Source organism: Oryctolagus cuniculus, chromosome 16, assembly GCF_051225735.1.
Source record: "Oryctolagus cuniculus isolate XC-2025 breed Fujian yellow rabbit chromosome 16, ASM5122573v1, whole genome shotgun sequence".
Taxonomy (NCBI): Eukaryota; Metazoa; Chordata; class Mammalia; order Lagomorpha; family Leporidae; genus Oryctolagus; species Oryctolagus cuniculus.
The window spans coordinates 20,486,579-20,508,621 of record NC_142882.1 but is presented as its reverse complement, the minus strand read 5'-3'; the positions used below and the strand labels follow the sequence as shown (position 1 = coordinate 20,508,621).

The 22,043-nt window shown below is 62.8% G+C and overlaps 1 protein-coding gene and 2 long non-coding RNA genes across 4 annotated transcripts; 1 reads left to right on the top strand and 2 right to left on the bottom strand.

Annotated features, from left to right (window-relative positions):
* Positions 1 to 393: 393 nt before the first annotated feature.
* On the bottom strand, positions 394 to 1,901 carry LOC138845659 (uncharacterized). Its single transcript, XR_011382884.2, has 2 exons — positions 1,536 to 1,901; positions 394 to 873 (listed from the first exon to the last, which is right to left on the bottom strand). It is a non-coding gene; the product is annotated as an uncharacterized LOC138845659 (long non-coding RNA).
* A 3,501-nt stretch (positions 1,902 to 5,402) lies between these two features.
* LOC138845660 (uncharacterized) lies at positions 5,403 to 11,750 on the bottom strand. Of its 2 annotated transcripts, none has more exons than XR_011382885.2 (3): positions 11,606 to 11,750; positions 10,671 to 10,950; positions 5,403 to 7,948 (listed from the first exon to the last, which is right to left on the bottom strand). It is a non-coding gene; the product is annotated as an uncharacterized LOC138845660 (long non-coding RNA). The 2 variants fall into 2 exon arrangements; XR_016223374.1 differs by having other exon boundaries at positions 11,547 to 11,617.
* Positions 11,751 to 11,802: 52 nt separating this feature from the next.
* Positions 11,803 to 19,488, top strand: LOC103345367 (HAUS augmin-like complex subunit 8; the record flags this gene model as incomplete). Its single annotated transcript, XM_070058930.2, has 10 exons — positions 11,803 to 11,992; positions 12,643 to 12,698; positions 15,421 to 15,502; positions 16,069 to 16,161; positions 16,659 to 16,753; positions 17,174 to 17,239; positions 17,323 to 17,481; positions 18,454 to 18,595; positions 18,742 to 18,880; positions 19,191 to 19,488. Coding segments are annotated over 10 exons (1,197 nt in total), but the record flags the coding sequence as incomplete, so codon positions are not given.
* Positions 19,489 to 22,043: the final 2,555 nt, after the last annotated feature.

Genomic DNA, 22,043 nt, shown 5'->3' with positions numbered 1-22,043 from the left:
CACGAGGCGGCCATTGGAGGGTGAACCAATGGCAAAGGAAGACCTTTCTGTCTCTCACTGTCCACTCTGCCTGTCAAAAAAAATTTTTTAAAAGATTTATTTATTTATGTCGGAGGCAGAGTTACAGACAGGCAGAGAGAGGTCTTCCATCCCCTGGTTTACTCCCCAGATGGCCGCAGCTACATCGATGAAGCCAGGAGCTCCATCCAGGTCTCCCACGCAGGTGCAGGGGCCCAAGCACTTGGGCCATCTTCCACCGCTTTCCCAGGCCACAGCAGAGAGCTGGATTGGAAGTGGAGCAGCCAGGACTTAAACCAGCGTCCATATGGGATGCCGGCGCTTCAAGCGGCAGCTTTACCCGCTACGCCACAGCGCCGGCCCCCATTTGTACACTTTTATTCTGTTAAGATTTTACTTATTTAAAAGAGCATCAGAGAGAGAGACATAAACAGAGTTCTTCCATATGCTGGTTCACCCCCCACCACCACCAGACACCTGCAGCAGCCATGAAGCCAGGAGCCCAGAACGCCATCCGGGTTGCCCACGTGGGCGGCAGGGACCCAAGTCCTTGAGCGGCCGCCTGGGGTGTGCATTAGCGGGAAGCTGGGATTGTTAGACACACAGCCAGAACTTGAACCCAGGCACTCAGATGTGGGACGCGGGGGACCCCGGCGGCGTCCTACCCACTGTCCCACATGCTCTCCCTATGCATTTAATGTAAGGGATGGAAACCAAGTGAACGGCTGCAAGAGGTTGGGGTGGTTCAGACGTTTTTCTACCAAGCGGTCACAGGTGCTGGGGGAGGCGGGGTGGACTGCGATGGCGGCGGATCCTCAGAACCTGCGGGACTGGACGCCGAAGTCCTGCCTGGATCTATAAAGAAACAAGGAAACCAGAGACAGGGCTCTGGGACTTCCCAGCTGTGCAGGGAACACCAGTTCCCCCAGGACAGCTCACGGGAGGGGTCTGCAGGGGCCGGGACCACAGCCAGCCGCGCCCCTGCGCAGAGACACTCAGCCGGGCTGGGGGAGATCAGTCCGCCCCCCAGCCCAACCTTCTGGGCTCTGATTTCCTGAGGGGGTGGGGGGAGAGACGGTGCTCAGGCAGCCGCCCAGGCTATTCTGGGAATGATTGACAGGGCAAGCTGGCCCTGGGGGCCGCTCTCAAGCCCGGGCTAAAATTAGCCGAAGTCCCCGCTCAGAGACCTTGGTCTTGCATTAACAGAAAGGTCGTTTTTTCCCCTCCATTTGTAAACAATGTTGCTACAATACAAAATACAGAATTTACTTTTTAAAAAAGGATTTATTCTATTTGAAAGGCAGAGTTAGGGGGTGGGGGAGACAGAGAGATTCCATCTGCTGGGTCATTCCCCAGATGGCCACAACAGCCAGGGCCGGGCCAGGCTGAAGCCAGCAGCAGCTCCACCATGTAGGGAAGGAGGGAGGGAGGAACCCAGGTACGGGGCCCTCAGCCACTGCCTCCCAGGGCGCGCACTTGCAGGAAGCTGGGGTTGGGGACGGAGCTAGGGCTGGCACCTCCACACCCTGATGGGGGGTACGGGTGTCCCCGCAGCGACAGAGAGAGAGAGAATCTTCAGCCACGGGTTCATGACCCAAATGGCCACAACAGCGGCCAGGGCTGGGTCACGGCGAAGCCAGGAGCCCAGAACTCCATGAAGGTCGCCCATGTGGAAGGCAGGCACCCCGGCACTTGGGCTGTCACCTGCCACCTCCCACTTTGGCATTAACAGGAGCGGCTGCGACTCCCACGGGCACTGCACTCTGGGAAGCTGCCAGTCCCATCCCAGCTCATCCCTGTGCAACCCCTACCCTTGAGTGTGGAGACCCGGCACCTGCTCCCAGGCACATAACACGGAAACAAGGAGAGGCAGCGTCCTGGATGCCGGGTCTAGCTCCGCTTGCTGTGACAGCTCAAGGACCTGGGTCCCCCCACACACACACAGGGGAGACTCGCGTGGGGTTCCTGGCTCCCGTCTGTGGCCTGGCGTTTGGAGAACGAGGCAGCGGATGGAGGACACAGGGAGGGTGTGTCTCCGCCTCTCAAATAATAATCATAAAATAGTAGCAAGCAGAGTTCAATTCTAAGAAGCGCGTGGTCCCTGGCACAGAGCAGGCTTTAGGTAAATTAAGTTCCCGGGCCCCCAGCCAGCAGCCACCTGGGACGTGGGCGGAGAGAACCCGGCTTCCTGGGACCTGCCTGGAGGTCTCTGGGAAGAGGCCCGGCTCAGCCAGTGCAGGGACCCCCAGGGGCCGGTGAGGGCGACCACAGGTGCTGGTGAGACCTGGCCTGGCCACTCACTGGCCCCGTGACCTGGGGCAGACAGACCACTCCCCAAGGGAAGAAAGGAGGAGGAGGAGGAGGTCAAGGGCAGGTCGGCTGTGGCCCCCGAGCTGTGTTTGTAAATAAAGGTTTATTGGCACACAGCCACACGCCATTTGTTCCCGTAATTGTCTGTAATTGTCCTGGTGCTACATCCGGGAGCTGAGTCATTGCAACAGATCTGCCCAGGGCTGGAAACAGACTTGCACGACCTCTGGGCTGGGTGACTCTCTCTTTATCATTATTATTATTTTTAATTTGAAAGGCAGAGAGGGACAGATTGGGAGAAGGCTCCCATGACTAGTTCAGTCCTCAAATGTTAACGGTCAGGGCTGGGCCGGGCCAAAGCTCGGAGTCAGGAGCTCCATCCAGCTCTCCCTCCTAACCTACATCTGGCCCGTTGGTTCTCTTAGGAGGTGCAAACCACAAACATTCGCGTCTCACAGTTCTCTCTGGGGGCTGGAAGGCCAGGATCAGGTGTGGGCAGACCCCGCTGCGTGGCAGAGGGCAGAGGCGCCAGGTCTCCTCCTCTTTTTAGAAGACGTTAGCCCTTCTCCCTGGGGGATCTTCTCCCATCATGACCTCATGGCACCCAAACGCCCCGCCTCCGATACCATCATATTAGGGGTTAGGATTCCAACACGGATTTTAAAATTTATTTTATTTATTTGCATTTTACTAGAGATTTTTCCCCCCATCTGTTGGTTCACTCTCCCCAAAAGTCCACAATGGCTGCAGCTGCGTCAGGCCAAAGCCAGGAGCCAAGATCTCCAACTGGGCCTCGCACCTGGGTGGCAGGGCCTCCCCACTTCACCCCCACCAAGGTGTTCGTTAGCAGGAAGCTGGCTGAGCCGCGGCTTGAGCCTGAGCTGTCTCACAGGGGATGTGGGCACCCCAAGCAGTGGCTGGACCAAATGCCCAACCCAAGTCCCAGTTTTTATAACCTAATCTCTCACTTTTTAAGATTTCATTTTTTCATTTATTTATTTGAGAGGTAGAGTTACAGACAGTGAGAGGGAGAGACAGACAGAAAGGTCTGCCACCCGCTGGTTCACCCCCCAAATGGCTACAATGGCCAGAGCTGTGTCGATCTGAAGCCAGGAGCCAGGAGCTCCATCCAGATCTCCCACGCAGGTGCAGGGGCCCAAGCACTTGGGCCATCTTCTACTGCTTTCCCAGGCCATAGCAGAGAGCTGGATCAGAATTGGAGCAACCAGGTCTCGAACTGGTACCCATATGGTATGCCGGCACTGCAGGCAGTGGCTTTACCTGCTATGCCACAGCGCCAGCACCTATTTTGTTTCTTATAAAGCCACCACCTGTGATGCCAGCATCTCATACAAGTGCTGGTTCAAGTCCTGGCTGCTCCACTTCCGATCCAGCTCCCTGCTAACAGCCTGGGTAAAGCAGTGGGACACGGCCCAAGTACTTGGGACCCTGTCACCCACATGGGGGACCCTGATGAAGCTCCTGGCTTTGGCCTGGCCCAGTGCTGGCCATTGTGGCCATCTGGGGAGTGTACTGGCAGATGGAAGGTGTCTCTCTTTCTTCTGTAACTCTGACTTTCAAATAAACAAATCTTTAAAAAAAAAGGGGGGGGGGCAAGGAAATAGGGGGTACTCAAATCCCAGCCCCTAACCCCACCCTTTTGGAATGTTCAATTAACCTTGCTCCAGACGTCACACCCTGGGCGTCCGGATCTCAGGAAGATGGCCCAGCACCCCCCAGAGAGTGCAGCTTGAGTGGGCCCACACCGCTCTAACAGACAGACCTCCACCCCTGCTGGAATCCCCCCCCCCCACCGTGAACCAGCGGGTGGGAAGTCTGTGCCCCTCCAAACACAACAAAAGCCACCCAAGCTGCAGTCAGTCACATCCACCAAGACGGCCACGGGCTCCCCAGGTTAAGGACACGGCATCTATTCCCGGGAGGCCGCCGCTCCGCCCAGCGCAGTGGGCCGCGTGGCACCACCTGCTGCCGTCCCAGGCACATCAGCAGGGAGGTGGGAGGTGCTGCTGCGACTGGAACTGGCGCTCCGACGGGCTGCGGGCGCTGCAGCCGGAACCTGCCGGCCCCTCACTGAGCTTTGAAAAGGATTTGCACGGGATGGGTGGGCTTGGGGCACACATTCAGATGGCTCCCGCCACATGCACACCCCAAATCACGTTGCCTGGATTCCAGTGCTGGCTCAGCTCCCGATTCCAGCCCCCTGGGAGGCAGCAGGTGATGCTCAGGTCCTTGGGCCCTTGCCACCCGCGTGGGAGACCCGGATGGAGTTCCAGTTTCCCAGGCGTTTGATGCAGCTGCCTCTCAAAAAGAGGAGGACTGAACTGCAATCTTATTTATACTTTGGCCAAAATTAAAAATTAAAAAAAGGTACTGCTTATCTTTCTCGCTGGCTTTTTAGGGGCCGGGGGCGTCCCCCCCCCAACGACGCAATTGACCCCTCAAGCTGCCTCTGCCCACTCGCGCGGCAGTTCCAGGGTCGGCCTCCAGAGGGCGCGGCATCACCACTTCTGGGGGGCCGAGCGCCGTCACTCCAAGGTGGGCCGCATCTCGAAGTCGGGGATGATGGTGTCAGCCTCGCAGGGAGAGGGAATGAGGTGGAGAAATCCCATCTAGGGCTCAGCGCCTACTTAACACCTGCGCACAGTTCCTCGGAACGCAGAAGCCAAAGACAAGTTCAGTTCGGGGCAGAACTGAAATACGTGCACCTGGAGGGTCTTCCAAAAGCAGGTGGGTGGGGTGCGGCGATGATCTCACGGCCTGGGCCCCTGCAACCACGTGGGAGACCGGGACGGACAGCCCTGGCCATTGCGGCCATTGCTGAGATGCATTTAAGAGTCAGAGTTACAGAGAGATCTTCCATGTACGGGTCCACTCCCCAAACAGCCGCCACAGGGTGCAGGGACCCAGCCCCAGGCTTCGACGTCAGGAAGGGGAAAGGGGGGGGCACCCGACTCTCCAGGGCTGCACCCAGCATCAGCCCGGGGTGACCGCGCAGCCCACATCCTCCCTGTTGTGTCCTGAATCCCAAATAACACACGAACGGCAGTCACAGATACAAAAAACAGAGGGTTTATTCCAGCCGGCCGGGCCTTCGCCCCCACGCACAGCGGCGCTAGGACAGGGCCTGTCTCTTCCCACCTGACGTGAAGCCGGCATCGGCTCTCTCTCCGGGTGCTTCCTATCTAGCTATTAAACACGCTACGGAGTACAGAAGCGAAAGGCAGTCAGTCCCTACTCTCTCTCTCTCTGCATCCCCCCTTTTTCTTTCTAACGGGAGGAATCCTGCTCGCGTGAGATGCGTGTAGTTCTGTCACAAGACCCCAAGGTGGACCACGTGGACCCTGTCTCTAGCAGATGCCGTTTCCTGGCTAAGGACGCACTGCCTGACAGCCAGCAGCAGGAGCAGGATAAGCAGAAGCCCAAAGAAGGAGCACACCGCGGCGGCGAGCCAAGGGGAGAGACTGAACCAGGACGCAAACCAGCCCTGCTGCTCTAATTCTCTTTCTCGTTTGTCTAGACGCTCCCGCAGTTTCTTCATCGAGTCCCGCACCACCCCCGTATGGTCGGCGTAAACGCAACACTCCTCCCCCAGTGCGGCACAGAGGGCCCCCTGCCCGGGAAACGGGGGAGCCGATCCCTGTCTCTTTCGCGACGCTACCTCTGCGAGGGAGGAGAGAGACCTTTCTAGGCGGGAGACAGCGGTGTCTAATCTCTCTCTCTCTCCGTCTGTGGCCCATCTTAGATTGGAAAACGGATGGCTTTGTTGGGCAAGAGAGGCGATTCCTGTGCCCGACCCTGCCAGCCGTGGGCCCAAGAGAGAGGCTACTGTGGTGGCTGTCCTGGGCTCCCTCTTGCGCCTGAGCTGGTGGTCACTTTCTATGTCATTTAAGAGTTGATCCCCTGGGTGATAGAGGATCCTAGGGAGCACCTGGACCATTATACAATATTCCCTGGCCTGGCTGGCCAGCTGGCCACTGAAACAGGGCATGAGTCCCGACTCTGAGCATGCCCACCAGCTGTTGTTGGGAGGTAGATAATACCCCTCTCGGATAGGCTCAGACCGGCTACAGAGGGGGTTCGAGTCGTTTACCTGACCAATGCACAACCCCTTCCCAGTGACTGACGGCACAGTTAGTCCTGCCGGTGCCTTTTGCTCCCGTTGGCACCCTTGGGAGTTCGGAGAGACGCTATAGTTTCCCGTGATCCCCACAGCCTCATAGAAAGGCAGCCGCGTCTCGTAACAGAGCCAGCAGGACCGCGTTTCGTTAGGATTGGTCACGTTGAGGACCTGGTACATTGCGGAGAGCAGTGTCCATAAAGGGTGGCTGTCAGGACCTACATCAGGGACCCCCGCAGGTGGCAAGGAATCCGAGGCGTTAGTTGGGAAAACAGGCGAGGAGTAGCTTAGGGGCGGACCATAGCTTAGAGCCGAAGGGCCCGACACAAGCGGCCTCTCGGTCGTCCAAGAAACCAGCTTATGGTTTTTATTCCTTTTTGGGGGGGCCAGGACTTTATTGGGGCCTGCTGCGCTCAGGGCCTCCACTGGAAATCTCTGGATGGAAAATATCCCTCCCAGATCGGTCCCGTCTTGGTAGTACCTTAATCCCCAGCTCTTCCCGTAGTTCCAGTTAGTGTTGTTAGGAGTGGTGACATTAATTTGGACTTGCTTGCACAGTTTGCTGGGTTCCACCCTGTAGTTTGAGAGCCGCCCGGAGCCCACAGCCCTCCATGTTCCATAGGGGCGTGGAGGGACACAGCCTGGCGGGTAGTATTCCATTTTAATGTCTGGATCTTTCCCTGCCCCGTCTATCCACAGGGGCGCTATCGTTTCGCAACCCCAGTAGGGACAATAGTACTGAGCCGAGTTGTTGCAATAGGACGGTCCCTCGTCTGGGCACACGTAGAACGGGACACTGTCAGCCCCCGCAGAGGTCAGGTCGCACACGGGGACCAGGTCACAGAGGGTCGTCGTAAAGGAGGAAGCCGCTGGATCCCCAAGTGCTCCTGTTTGTGCCTTAACCACCTCGCCCGGCCTGCTCAGCACCCACCTGTAGTCGCCCTGGCTTGTGGTCACGGGCACTCCCGAGAGCCATATAACCGTGCTGACGGCGAGCAGGTTCATTCTGACTGTTATTTTTCTAACAGTTTTCTCTACTCTAACTGCTGGATCTGAATGTATAGTCTACTGTAACTACTGATCCACTTACTTACCTAATCTTCTAGCTTCACAACAAAGTTAAAGTAATCACAAGTAGCAAATAAGCAACCATTCATGAAGGCTTAGCGTTCGATACGAGGCCCGACCGTGCGTCCGGCAAGCTGCCCGGTGTCGTCACTTCCAGGTGGCAGGTGGCAGGTCCCGGGTTTTCAGAAGGCTGGGTGGGAGGCCGGCTTACGGCGGGGCGCCGGCGTGTGGGTTGCGGTGCGTGGCCGGCTGTGGCTCAGGGAAACGCTCTGCTCCGTGGCTCCTGACCAGCCGCAACTTCACGGGGTTGACGGGGTCTCGGCCAACTGTCCACTCGCGATTGGTCGTTGCAGACTCGGGTCCTGATGCCTCCCTCACGCGGGCATGATGCGGCCGAGGCGCTCTTCCGTCCACCTAAACAGCCGCAGGGGTGACAACACGACATCGTCAGGCCCTTTCTACCTTGGCGCTAACGTCTTGGCGTTAGGCCTTGTTACCCAAACCCAGTCTCTGGGTTCCAACTGGTGCCGGGGGCCAGACCTTCTTGGTCAGAGCAGCGAGTACCGGCCACAGCTCCTCGTGAACATTTACGAGGGCCTTCAGCCCTCCCAGCAGTTCCAGACGGCCGAGCTCGCACCCCCGCCTCAGGTGGGCTGCGAATACTGGGGCAGGGGCCTTGCACGTAATTTCAAAGAAAGTCAGACTGAGCTTACAGGGGGTGTTCCGAACTCGGAACACGGCGTCCGGAAGAAGCGTCACCCAATTCTCGCCAGTCTCTATCGCCGATTTAGTTAGTGTCTCCTTCCGCGTCCGGTTCATACGTTCCACCTGACCGGAACCTTGGGGACTACACTCACAACGTAGCTTCCAGTGCGTCCCCAGAACCTGAGCTAGCTGCGGAATTAGCTTACTGACAAGCGCCGGTCCATTATCAGAGCCGATTATTTTGGGAGTCCCATACCTGGGAATTGTTTGTTCTAACCTAGTCTTAGGCACCGTCTCCGCTGTCTCTTTGTGGGGAAGGTCTCCACCCAGCCAGGGGAGGCGTCTACAAATACCAATGAGTATCTGTACCCGGTACTTGCCTGGTCTCACCTCAGTCAAGACCACCTCCCAGAACCGCCCCAGTCTCTCTTACTGGGACGCATTCCTGACGGCTAGCCTCCATCCCCTGACCTGCTCAGCCATCTCCCACAATCCCTCGGGGTGCACAATCTGGGTGGTGGAACTTCAGCCGGGCCACACTGAGTTGTTTCCATTTATTTTCCCCCAAGTGGGTGGTTCAGGGAAGGCTATGGCCCAGAGGCTCAGGTGGGGTGATGTGGGGGAGGCTGAATCCGGAGAGGCCTAGAGGAACTTCCTGAGCCTGCCGTGAATTTGAAAGCCTGTCTTTTGGCCGGCGCCGTGGCTCACTAGGCTAATCCTCCGCCTAGCGGCGCCGGCACACCGGGTTCTAGTCCCGGTTGGGGCGCCGGATTCTGTCCCGGTTGCCCCTCTTCCAGGCCAGCCCTCTGCTGTGGCCCGGGAGTGCAGTGGAGGATGGCCCAAGTGCTTGGGCCCTGCACCCCATGGGAGACCAGGAAAAGCACCTGGCTCCTGGCTCCTGCCATCGGATCAGCGCGGTGCGCCGGCCGCAGCGCGCCGGCCGCGGCGGCCATTGGAGGTGAACCAACGGCAAAGGAAGACCTTTCTCTCTGTCTCTCTCTCTCACTATCCACTCTGCCTGTCAAAAAAAAAAAAAAAAAAAAAGCCTGTCTTTTTCAAATCCCTGGTGGCAAACACCCCAGCCCCAGGGCGCTTTTGCCTAAGGATCATTAAGGTGGTATAACAGGAGTGGCATCACATCACCCGCCCCTTGCCCACATCCGCTCATCCACTCTGTACCTCAGCTATATATACACCTCCCTTCTACAATAAAGTGAGAACCTGCTTCCACTGGGCTCCCCACCGCTCCTGATTGTCCCCGGGGTTTGGGGAAGGCTGAGTGGCGGGTGGCGCACTTCCCCTCCTCGGTCAAGGCAAGCTGCGGGCAGCCTTGACAGAACCGGCGCCCCAACCAGGACTAGAACCCAGCTCCGGCACCACATATTAAAAGGAAGTTAAATGGGGCCGGCGCCATGGCTCACCTGGTTAATCTTCCATCTGCGGCACCGGCATCCCATGTGGGCACCAGGTTCTAGTCCCAGTTCCTCCTCTTCCAGTCCAGCTCTCTGCTGTGGCCCAGGAGGGCAGTGGAGGATGGCCCAAGTGCTTGGGCTCTGCACCCACATGGGAGACCAGGAGGAAGCACCTGGCTTCTGGCTTTGGATCAGCACAGCACTGGCTGTAGCGGCCACTTGGGGGGGTGAACCAACGGAAGGGAGACCTTTCTCTCTGTCTTTCTCTGATTAACTCCACCTGTCAAATAAATAAATTTAAAAAAAAAATTTCGGCCGGCGCCGTGGCTCAATAGGCTAATCCTCCACCTTGCGGCGCCGGCACACCGGGTTCTAGTCCCGGTCGGGGCGCCGGATTCTGTCCCGGTTGCCCCTCTTCCAGGCCAGCTCTCTGCTGTGGCCAGGGAGTGCAGTGGAGGATGGCCCAGGTGCTTGGGCCCTGCACCCCATGGGAGACCAGGAGAAGCACCTGGCTCCTGGCTCCTGCCATCGGATCAGCGCGGTGCGCCGGCTGCAGCGGCGGCCATTGGAGGGTGAACCAACGGCAAGGGAAGACCTTTCTCTCTCTGTCTCTCTCTCTCACTGTCCACTCTGCCTGTCAAAAAAAAAAAAAAAAATTCATGCCCCCCCCAGGGGGGGATGAAAGTTTTGGTGGCACAGGAAGGGGTAAAACCCCCCCACCTTATGCCCCTCCTCCACAAGTGGCCCAAGTCTCGGGAGGACCGGGAGTGTCACCCCAGGAGGGGCCCAGTCTTCAGTACCAGGTCTCAGCAAGGGCACGCTCAGCGGCCGGAGAGCCCCTCCTGGACGGTCCAGGCTTTTCCGCTGAGGGCCACAGGGCCGGCGGGGCAACAGCACTGGCAGTCCTGGCCCTTCTCCATAGTGATCTTTATAACTGGACCGAGGGCCGTCTCCCTGTCGATCGGGATGGGCTTTCCGGCACGTCTGCCTGCTGCCTCAACCCCGCTTCCAAGACTCACCTGCTGGTGTGGACCCAGGCGGTTCCAGGCTACCCTGCAGACGGAGCTCCTCAAGTCCTGGCTGCTTCACGGAGACCGATCCAGGACGAGCCCCCAGACGCTGTGTCCTGAGTCCCAAATAACACACGAACAGCAGTCACAGATGCAAAACACAGAGGGTTTATTCCAGCCGGCTGGGCCTTCGCCCCCACGGACAGCGGCCCTAGGACGGGGCCTATCTCTTCCCACCTGACATGAAGCCGGCATCGGCTCTCTCTCCGGGTGCTGTGGATCAAGCACGCTAAGGAGTACAGAAGCGAAAGGCACTCAATCCCTACTCTCTCTCTCTGCATCCCCACACCCCCCCGGGCCGCCCCCGGTTCCCGCCGGGTCTCCCACCCCCGTTCCTCCCATCCAGCCCCCGCCGCGCCCCTTCCCCATAGCCGGCTGCCCCATCAGTGGGCTCGGCACCGCACACACCGACTGAGCGCCCACTGGGTGCCAGGCGCCGCCATCGCGGGGGCGGACGCCCCCAGGCCGGCCGCCGGGGCGCCCCCTACCCCCCGCCGCACCCCAGCAGTCCCCCCTCCCCCGGCCGGGGCCTCGCGAACCCCGCCCCCTGCCTTCCCTCCCTCCCACCCCGTTTCCTGCGACCCCCCAACTACCACCGAAGCCACGTCCTCTTCGGAGAAGTTGCTCCAAGCCACAAGACCAAAGCTCCCCCCGCCCCACAACGGTCGCGCACTCAGCCCCCCTCAAGCACCAGCCCCTTTCTCCTTCTTCCCGTCGCTTCCACCCCGTCTCCTGCAACCTTTCCACGGCCCCCAGCCCCGTTTCCACCCCCTCGACCCCTGCCGGCGCGGCCCCCACGACCCCCTCAACTCCGGCCCTCCTCACGCCTGCCCCCAGCGCCCGCTTCGAGCCGGAGCATCCAACCCGCGGCCGCCCGGACTCACCTGGGCCTCGGCCGCAGCTCCCTGCCCGCACTCCCGCTGCCCCTCGGGCAGCTCCGCCCCGCGCGCCCCGACCCTGCACCTGCGAGCAAGCACGCGGGTCCGAAGCAGGTACTAGCAGCCTTGTGGGCGGGAAAGCAGAAGCCCCGCCCCTTATTTCGCTCTGGCCCCTTGCCGCGGGCGGGCCAGACCAAGTGTAAGGGGAGGAGGGGGAGGTGCGCGCGCAGGAAGAGCCCACCTCGCCCTCAGCCGGCGCTCGCGCCCTGCGGACACCCCTCTCGGGCTTCTCGACATGGCCCGACCCGCGGCGAGGGGCCGGGCGGGGCCGGGAGGAGCCGGCCTTTGAGTGGAAGGCGGGAAAATGGATTCCTCAGGACGCGGCGGCGCTGGGTGAGTGGCGACGACGCGGGCCTGGATTCCTGGAAGCCCGAGGGGGCGGCCGTGGCCGAGGGTGGCTGAATTGGAGGGCGGAGACCCTTGGGGCTGGGCCACAGCCGATTCCCCCGGGGCCGCGGCGGAGGCTTCTGCGCATGCTCGGGGGCGGACTCCTGCCGGGGTTGCGAGTTCGAAACCCGCGGCGTCCTGAGGGACGCGGGGTGCCCCGGGGCGCGTGGGTCAGCCTCGGAGCGGGGCTGGCGCCGTGGGGAGCAAGAGCAGACGGGGCCCTATCCTGGAACCTCAGGGCTGCAGCGTCGTCTCCCGCTCAGACCCGGCCCGGGCCAGGGGCCCACGCGGGGCTCGGCCGTCCGCGCGTGGAGGAAGGCGGCACGGAGCCTCTGACGTCTGGGGGCTCCGTCTGAGAGCCAGCACTGGGTGCACAGCTCCTGGCCCGCGTCGGCTCCGCCCCGTGGCGCTGTCCCTGCCCCTGCCCCTGCCCCTGCACCTTACCGGGCAGGCTGGGAGAGGAGCGGGGCAGCTCCGTGCTCGGGGCGGAGCGGGAAGGCCCGCTGCACTTGCTCAGGGGCGGGGGTCTGGGCACAGTGGGGTCCCCGTGGGCAGTGTCGCCGCCCTGTTGTGAACCCGCCGTGTGGCCCGCCCAGGGGGAAGAGTGGTGGAGTCCCGGTACTTGCAGTATGAGAAGAAGGCGGCCAAGAAGGTTACGACCTCCTGTTCCCCGTGAACCGGCTCGGGGCGACCCCGGGGTCTCTGCCCAGCGCCCAGCGCGTCAGCCCCTCCCGTGTGGGACGGGACGTTCTTTGGCTTCCGACCCAGCGCCCACCTGCTGGATGCCCAGGGTCCGCCGTGCCCAGCGGAGTCTTGATGCACAGCTGGCATTAAAAAAAAAGAAAAAGGCTTCGGTTCCCCCACCCCCGGGGAAGACCCGTGTGGAATTCCAGACTCGGCTTCGTCCAGCCCTGGCCACTGTGGCCATCTGGGGAGTGAGCCCGAGGGTGGGAGACCCCTCTCTCTCTCTCTTTCTATCTCTCTCCCTCTGCCTCTCTCTCTCCCTCTGCCTCCCTGTAACTCTGCCTTTCTAACAGGTAAATAAATCTTTAAGCCCTGTGGGTATTGGAGACAGCCTACAGGAGCTCGGGCCTGGGCCCCAGTGCAGGGGCAGAGTTCCGCCCCGGGAGGCAGGAGAGAGTGCGCGGTGAGAACGCGCCTTGTCCGAGGCCTGGTGGGAACAGTGCACGACCCAGCGCCGTGCTGTGTTGGTTTTAGTTTTATTTATTCGTTTATTTACCTGAGCGACACAGGGGCAGAGCAGAGAGCTCCCGAGCCTCTGGGGAACCCCCAGACACCCGCGGTGCCCGGAGCTCACGCAGGTCTCCCCCAGGGAGCAGGAACCCGGTTATGGGGGCCGTCACCGCGGACTCCCGGGGGCTGCTGGGGCAGCAGGTGTTGTCAGGAGCTGTGCCGGGTGCAGAGGCCGGGCTCTCTGACGGGAGACGCGGGCGTTGGGACCCCCGGGCTCCACACGGCGCCCCCACTGCCTGCTCTGTCCCGGGAAGGAGCTGCTGGAAACAGATGCCGTGACGCTGGGGTCACTCGGCCGTCCCAGTCGTGCGTGGTGCCCGCACGGAGCTAGACGCTCGTCTCTGCCTCTCTGACGTATTTTTAAGATGCACTTACTGACTAGGGGGAGAGAGAGAGAGAGAGAGAGAGATCTTCCATCCACTGCTGGGCTCCCCAAATGCCTGCGCCAGGCTGAAGCCAGGAGCCCGGAGCTCCATCCGGGTCTCCCACAGGGTGCAGGGGCCCGAGACGTGGCCTTCCTCTGCTGCCTTCCCAGGCGCCTCGCAGGGAGCTGGCTCGGGAGCCCGGAGGAGCCAGGGTTCGAGCTGTGGGCTGGGCGCCAGGTCAGAAGCTCAGCTTGACCCGCTGTGCCCGGTGTCCGCCCTGACGGACTCCTGGGAGTGCGCTGTGAGGTCGGCCTGAGGGAGGGGCCTCGCACCACTGTCTCCTCCCACGAACGACTGTGGGGGAGGTCACAGCCCAGACAGGACGGCCTCAGAGGGGCCTGGGACGCTTGGCTACGGCGCCCCCATGTGTCTCGCATGGGGCACAGTGAGATCTTTGAAGGCCGTGTTTTCATTTTAAAATAATTTCTCCTGAGCTTATTTTTAATAATTTCTTTAATTTTTTATTATTTATTGGAAGGCAGAGAGACAGACACAGAGGGCTCCATCCACTGGTTCACTTCCCAAATGCCCTCCGTGGCCAGGACTGGACCAGGCCGGAGCCAGGAGCCAGGAGCCCAGTGTGGGTGCAGGAGCCCTCCTAGGGTCTGCATTAGGAGGAAGGCAGGGCCGGGGCCCGGGATGGGGACTCGAACCCGGGGAGCGGGATGTGGGACGTGGATGCCTTCACGTGGGGCCGCGCGCCCGCCCATGTTTGAAGCCGCGGTGTAGTTTACATGGCTCGGGTCCCTGCAGCCGTGTGGGGACCGGGGTGGCGCTCCTGGCTCCCGGCTTCAGCCTGGCCCAGCCCCAGCGTGGCCGCCATGTGGGGGGTGAACCCGCGGATGGAAGGTTCTCTCTCGCTCACTCGCTCGCTCGCTCTGTGTCTCTCCTGTCAGAGAGGCGGGGAGATAAATCATAGAGATAAATAAGGAAAGCCTGAATCTTAACAACAACAGAGAAGAGTGCCCTGGGCACCCTGTGGCCTCGGGTGGACAGAGCGGACGCCGCGCCCGCTGCCCGTCTAGGAGACGTCCTAGGGTTTCCTGCGCGACGGTCGCGTCTGCACAACGCAGGGCTCTGGTGTTCCCTTCCGGCCTCTGTGCCTTTTCTGGCTTATTCTAGAACGTCCCCTGGGAGGGGAGGGAGGTGTGGGCGGGGCCTTGTTCTGGCTCCTTCCAGGGTTCTTGTTGCTGTTAGTTATGGTCATTGTGGGCCGGGTCTCCTGCTTGGCTCGCTTGCTTCTCTGTAAGTCTCGCAGATGAATTCCCGTATGACCTGGCTGCTCCGGCACGCGCGTGACAGCCAGGGCTGGGCCAGGCCGACGCCAGGAGCCGCAACTCCATCCGGGTCTCCCACAGGGCGGCCGGGCCCCTGCTGCACCTCCCGAGGTGCCCATCGGCGGGAAGCTGGAGTGGAGAGCCGGGTGGGACGTGAGCCCAGGCTCCCCGCCAGGGGCGTAGGCGGCCCCAGTGACCCCGACCCGCTCTGCCGAGCGCCCGCCGTAGGCAAGCCGTCCCTATGAGGTGACCCGAAATCAGCCCCTTGGGATGGACACCCGCAGGCACCTGGTGACTTCTGTCCTGTGCGCACGAGATCAAGTCTCAGAGCTCTGACTCTCCCTGCCCCGCGCCGACCCCAGCAGGGCCCCCAGGGAGTAGGCCGCGTCATCCCCTGACGACCCGTGTCCCCTCCCAGCCTCCTGCAGCTGACACAGCAAAGACCAGCGGGAAGGCACCCGAGGGCGGGAGGAAAGCCAGCCAGCCCCAGAGGAGCCGAGGTGCTGGGTTGGGGCTCCCTCCTCCTTCCTGGGAGGGGTCAGGAGGCTCAGCGGGGGCGGGCGGGGGGAGGGGTCACTTTGTTCCTGCGTGGCCGTGGAGGAGAGCCGGCTGCCACTGTGCGCCTCGTTGGCCTCTGGCCGATGGCCTGCAGTGGGAGAGCGTGAGATATGTCAGTGACACGGGAAGCCAGGGATCAGGGCCGGCCCGTGCCTTCCCGTGACCCCCTGTGGCGGGAGTTCACGTCCAAGTCCAGCGGTCATCCCTCCTGAGGGCGGCGCCCCCGTGATCCTCACCCTCCCCGGCCCTTCCCCTCGGCGCTGCCTTGCTGGGCCCCCACGCCTGAGCCCCCACCCACAGCCGTAGCTGGCGCACATGGTGCTCACTGCGCGTCCACGTGCTCCCTAGGGAAGTGCAGGCAGCGCCTCCCGCACAGCCCTGCCCTGCCCCCCAGCCCTCACTGCCCCCTCCCCACTGGGACTCAGGAGAAGCTGAGTGTAGGAGGGAGGGGCGCCCGCGGGGGCACCCACCTCACCCAGGGCTCCCTGGCGTCCTCGATGGCCGGCAGATGGCAGCGGCTTCGGGAAGGGGGACCTGCAGTCGACCATGCTGGAAGGCCACGGCGCGGCCCCGCCCGACCTCGACCTCTCCGCCATCAACGGTGAGAGCCCAGCTCAGAGTTCAGCCCGCTCCCCTCGCCGCCAGGGCCACGGACCACGGGGCTTCCCGCACAGCCGCTCCCCAGCCGGCCCCGGCGGCCGCGGTTCAGTTGACGAAGCTCGGAACTGGCCGAGCGTCCAGCAGAAGCCGGCCTTGGAGACGTGGGCTTGGATTTTGTTTTCCTGTTAGACGTGTTATTTAGTTGAAAGGTAGAGTGAGGAGGTGGGGGGTAGCTGGACATCTTCCATCGCTGGTTCACTCCCAGAACGGCCGCAGCAGCTGGGACTGGGCCAGGCTGAAGCCAGGACTCAGGAGTCCGCCGGGGTCTCCCACGTGGATAGCAGGTGCCCGCCCCTGTGGCTCTGTGGGCCCCTAGCAGGGAGCCGGAGTGGAAGCAGAGGCGCCAGGACTTGAACAGGCTCCCACGGGAGGGGTGTGGCCCGCGGTGCCCGGGGCCCCCCCGCGGATCTGTGCCTCTTCTGTGCCCCTCTCTCTCAGACCGCAGCGCACTCAGGAAGACCCCCCAGCTGGACAGGTCGCTGTCCAAGAGGGCGGAGTCGGCCTCCTTCTCGGCCCCGCGGAGGAAGGGCCCGGTGAGTGAGCGAGAGGCCGCCACCCGCGCTCCACGCGTCTGCTTGGCTCCTGCCTGGGGCCCGGGCACCCTGGGGCCTGGGGCGCCCAGAGCCCAGACAGCCGTGCCGTGAGCACAGCCGTGGGGACCTCAGCTGTTCTAGATCGTTCCGAGGTGAAGTTCCCCAAGTGCACGTACGGTAGGGGGCCAACCTGGGGTCTCAGGTCCATTTCGTGCCGGCGCTGTGCCGGGCAAGGGGTCAGACAGGCGCCTGTCCTGGGTGGGGCTGGGCCCAGGGGACGCAGGACGCTGTCCTGGCACCAAGGTGGCAGCGGGGTGGGCCGGGGCCCCTCTGAACCTTGATTGACAGCTGCTGCTCTGTCCCTCTGGAGGGGAGGGGCAGGCCCGCGGCATGGGCCACTGAGGGGCCTCCTCCCCCCAGGACCTCTGTGAGGAGATGGAGCTGATGGAGTCGCAGACGCTGCTGCTGACCCTGCTGGCCGTCAAGGTGACCGCGGCCTGGCCCGGGAGTGGCGCGGGGTGGGGGGGCGGCCCCCGCTGACCCGGGCCGCGCCTCTGCACCCCTCTCAGATGGAGAACGGGCTGGCCCGCTTTGAGGAGCAGGCAGAGCAGGATTTGCTGCGCCTGGGCCAGGAGCGGGAGCGGCTGCGGGAGACGGCCCACGCGCTGCGGCGCAGGCTCCTGGTCTCGCAGAGGAAGAGGGAGCTGGCGGGAGCCCTCACCGCCCAGGTCAGCCGCGGGCGCGGGCGGGAGGGGCTATGCTGGGCTCTGCGGCCCCACGGGGTCTGGGCCGCGAGTGGGTGCGCCCCAGTGGAGCACAGGGCGCTGAGGGCCAGGGCAGGCCTGCCCTCCGGTCCCTGCAGACACGAGCGGCCCCTCCCCTCCCCTCCACGGAGTCCCGGGGACAGGACTGGACAGAGGTCTGGGGAGCCAGCCGCGGAGAAGGCCAGGAGGGCCCGGGGCCCCGCCCCTGACCCCGGCTTCCTGCTCGGCCTGGATCCTTGGGCAGCAGGCCGGCTCCAGCACTGGGTCCCTGCCGCCCACCTGGGAGTCACCTCGAGCCGCGTGGGCATCTGGGAGGGACAGTGAGGGGAGGTTCTCTCTCCCGCTAGCTCTCAAAAATACAGATCAAACCCACTGGTTTTGCAGAACTTTGTAATCCATGTATCCTTTGGTTGTAACATGCATTTCCCACACACTGTTTTAATGATGTATTTAGTAACTTGAGAGGCGGAGTTACAGACAGAGAGGGAAGGACAGAGGGGTCCCCATCCACTGGGTCACTCCCCAAATGGCCGCAGTGGCCGGAGCCGGGCCGGAGCCCTCCCCGCGGAGCCTGCGTTAGCCCAGGTCCGTGCCCCGCCCCCAGCGCTGGGCAGGAAAGGGGGGTTCAGCGTCTGCGTGAGTTCTGGGGGACTCAGGGCTCGGAACAGGTCCCTGTCGCTCCCCCACGCGGCCATGAGGGCCCAGACCGCCCGGGCGGGCAGGGCAGGGCGGAGGTGGCCCCGTGAGCGCGGGCGGCGGAGGCACACGCGTATTTGCAAGGCGCAGCCTGGACCGTGCCCGGGAGCGGGAGGTCGGGGGCGCCCAGCGCAGCCTCAGAGGCCCCCGGGGGCCTGCCGCGTCCGCCTTGGGGAGCCCAGGGGTGCTGGGGGCGCGGACGGTGACGTCCTGTCTCACGGCCCCTCCCTCCCGCCACAGACGGAGCTGCTGCGGCCCTTCGAGGCAGCGGCCGGCCGCTTCAGGGAAGGGTACACGGCGCTCGCCACGGCCCTGGACGGCACCCGGCACGAGCTGCCCGTGCGCTCCGTCTACCTGGAGGGGGGCGGCCGGCGCCTGCTCGGTAGGAGCGATGTCGCGGCCGCGCGGGGCGGCCTTGGGGGGGGGGGGGCGGCGGCGTGGGGGTCCGGGTGCTGCACTGCAGAGGGCGCTGCGGGCAGCCTGGGCCCCTTTCCTCCGGCGCTGACGGCCCCCTCCCCTCCCCTCCAGATGCCCTGCAGCCTGAGCTGAACACCGCCCACCGCCTCCTGGGAGAGCTGGGGGTCGGCAGCGCAGAGCCCACGCAGGCGCTGGCCTTGCTCAGCGAGCTCCGGGGCCTGGCCGTGGAGAAGGACCTGGAGCTCCGAAGGTATCCTGGGGGACCCTTCCCGCCCACGGGGTGCAGGGGGGCAGCTGCGGCGTCTTTGGGGCCCCTGGGCCCTTCCCACTGCAGTTCCCACCCAGGCTGGCTGCGGGCTCCCAGAGGGTGCCCGCCCCGCCCCCACGTCCAGCTCCCTGCTGGGCCCCCTGGGGAGCAGCTGCAAGGACTCAAGTGCTCAGGTCCTGCCTGGATGCCCAGCGCTCTGGGCCGCCCGCGGTGGGGGTCTCCGCCCACAATGAGGGTCTGCCCGCGGTGGGGGTCTCCGCCCCGCTGAGGGTCTGCGCCCATTCTCTCCCAGGAGCTTCGCCCAGGTGCTGGAACTGTCGGCCGAGGCGAGCAAAGAGGCCGCCCTGCTGAACCAGCGCGCCTGGGAGGAAGCGCAGGGCCCGGCGGCCCCCAGCCGCTGGTACTTCCGCGAGGACGGCGCCCGCGGGGAGCGGCCCCTCTCCCAGGACGAGCCGGGGCCCCCGTGAGCCCGGCCGCCCCTGCCCGGAGCCCTGGCCTCGCCTGGGGTGCCCTGGACAGTTGAGCACTTTATCGGCTGCCGTTGGACCGTGTTGTTTGCCGCGTTGAAATAAAACTGTTCTGCACTGGAAGCGCGCGTTTTGTGGGTGAGCCCGGCTGGGCGGGGCGCGCTGTGTCCGGGTCCCCTGAGCTCCCGACCCCCGGTCATCACGGGGCGGTGCCTGCAGCTGAAGACTTTGTGCGATTAAAAAAGTTAGATAGATAGATAGATAGATAGATAGATAGATAGATAGATAGAGGTAGAGTCGCAGAGAGGGAGACTGAGCGAGATCCGTCCCTGGGTCGCTCCCCAGACGAGCATCATGGCCTGGGCGGGGCCACACAGAAGCGGGAGGCAGAGACGCCACCCAGGTCCCCACGCACGCGGGTGACGGGCACAGTGTTTGGGCCACCTGTGCCAGGCTCCTCAGGGTCCCTGCACCGCTGGGCTGGGACCAGCCTTACCAAACGCTGCTGTCACCTGGGGGGGGGGGGCTCTGCTGGTCACAGGCACTGGGCCCCGGAAGGGAGGGTCAGGCTGTCCCCGGGCCACGCCTAGACACCTCACAAGTGCTCACGGGGTGCGACAGCCCCGCTCAGAGAGGCTCACACACTGCCCCAGGTCACCCAGCAGCATAGCAGGGGGCCCAGGCCTTGAACTTGCAGCCGCGTGAGCCTGGGCTTGCCGGGGGGTGAGCAACGAGAAGCCAGATGGATCTTTGACACAATGAGCTGGAATTTCCAGCTCAGAGCAGGGGAGAGAAAACAGCCACAGCGAGGGAGGAAGGGTGCTGGGCCGGACGCGTCGCCCTGGGAACACCCTCCACCCCGCCCCTGCTCACCTCGGCTCCACGCTCCTCTGTCCGTGAACGTGGCTGCTCTGGGGGCCACGCAAGTGCCGTGTCCGTCCTTCTCCGTCTCCCTCACTCACATTCGCTCCCGGACGGCCCTGCCTCTGTGCACAGGACGTCAGATGAACCCCAGCGGTGCCGGCCCCCACCCCGCTGGACACAGACATCCATGGCCACCAGCCCGGGTTCCCCTCCCTTGTCCTGGCCGTGGCCTGTGTCCCTGGCTCACATCCAAGCCCTCCGGAGTCTGGCTCTGAGCTTGAACTTCATACTTCGTTTCAAGTCTGTCTCCACACAGTCGCGTGCTGAGGCCCCCGGGGGTGACACCAGCCGCTCCTGAATTTTGTGGGGACACAGCTCAGCCCAGGATACCCCCGCCCCACCCCGCACATGCTTGTTAACAAAGGAAACTAGAGGTTCGGGAAGGCGACTCACCTGCTCACAGCAAGGAGACACAGATGTTAAACCCTGTCCAGTGCTCACGTGTCTTTAAAACGTATCTGGGGCTGGCGCTGTGGCGTAGCGGGGAAAGCCGCTGCCTGCAGCATACGGGCGCCGGTTCGAGGCCTGGCTGCTCCACTTCCCATCCAGGTCTCTGCTGTGGCCCGGGAAGGTGGTGGAGGATGGCCCAAGTCCTTGGGCCCCTGCACCCGAGTGGGAGACCTGGAAGAAGCTCCTGGCTCCTGGCTTTGGACCAGCTCAGCCTGAGGCCATTTGGGGAGTGAACCAGCAAATAGAAGACCTCTCTCTCTGCCTCTCTAATAGGTAAAGAAATCTTTTTTTTTTTTTTTTTTTAATCTATCAGAAGCAGAGAGAGCTGCCACCCACTGGCTCACTCTCCAGATGTTCACAGCAGCCAGGGCTGGGCCAGGGCTGAAGCTGGGAGCCAAGCACGAAATCCGGGTCTCCCGTCTCCCCCGTAGGGGCCAGGAACTCCACTGTCTGAACTCACTTCACCTGCTGCCTCGCAGGCTGCACGTTTGCGGGAGCGCTGGAGGCAAGAGTGGGGCCCGGGCTTGAACCCGGGCACCTTGATAGAGGATGCAGGTGTTTAACTGCTAAGTCACGAGTTCACTTTGTACAGGAAAGCCAAAAAGACTTCTTAAGAGGGCTGCCTTCTTCTTGCCACACACCACAGTTCTTCTTCTTCTTTTTTTTTTTTTTTTAAGATTTATTTATTTATTTGAAAGGCAGAGTTACACAGAGAGAGAGAGAGAGAGAGAGAGGTCTCCATCCGCTGGTTCACTCCCCAGATGGCTGCAACAGCCAGGGCTGGGCCAGGCTGAAGCCAGCAGCCAGGAGCTCCATCCGGGTCTCCCACGTGGGTGCAGGAGCCCGAGGACTTTGGGCCATCTTCCACTGCTTTCCCAGGCGCATGAGCAGGGAGCTGGACCAGAAGTGGAGCAGCCGGGACTTGAACTGGCGCCCATATCGGATGCGAGTATCGCGGCCAGATGCTTAACCTGCCACGCCACAGCGCCGGCCCCTGCAGCATTTCACAGAAGGGGCTCGAGCAGCCGTGGATTCTGGTATCCATGGGGAGGGAGGGTCCAGAAACCAATCCCCTCCTCCGGGGGGTGGATGTGGAGGGGGAGGAGGCCACCGCCCGGCACCTGGCTGCGTCTGGGAGCTGCGTGACCCAGCAGGTGCTGTAGGGAAAGGCCTTGTTGGTACAAGGGGGTGAGGGGGCCCTGCTTCCTGTGGGGGTGCCATCTGCTTGTTAGAATAACTCCTCAGGTGGTAGGGAAGGTGCTGGCTGTGGACCGGGTTGAGTGGGGGGTGTGGGTGGTCTGGGT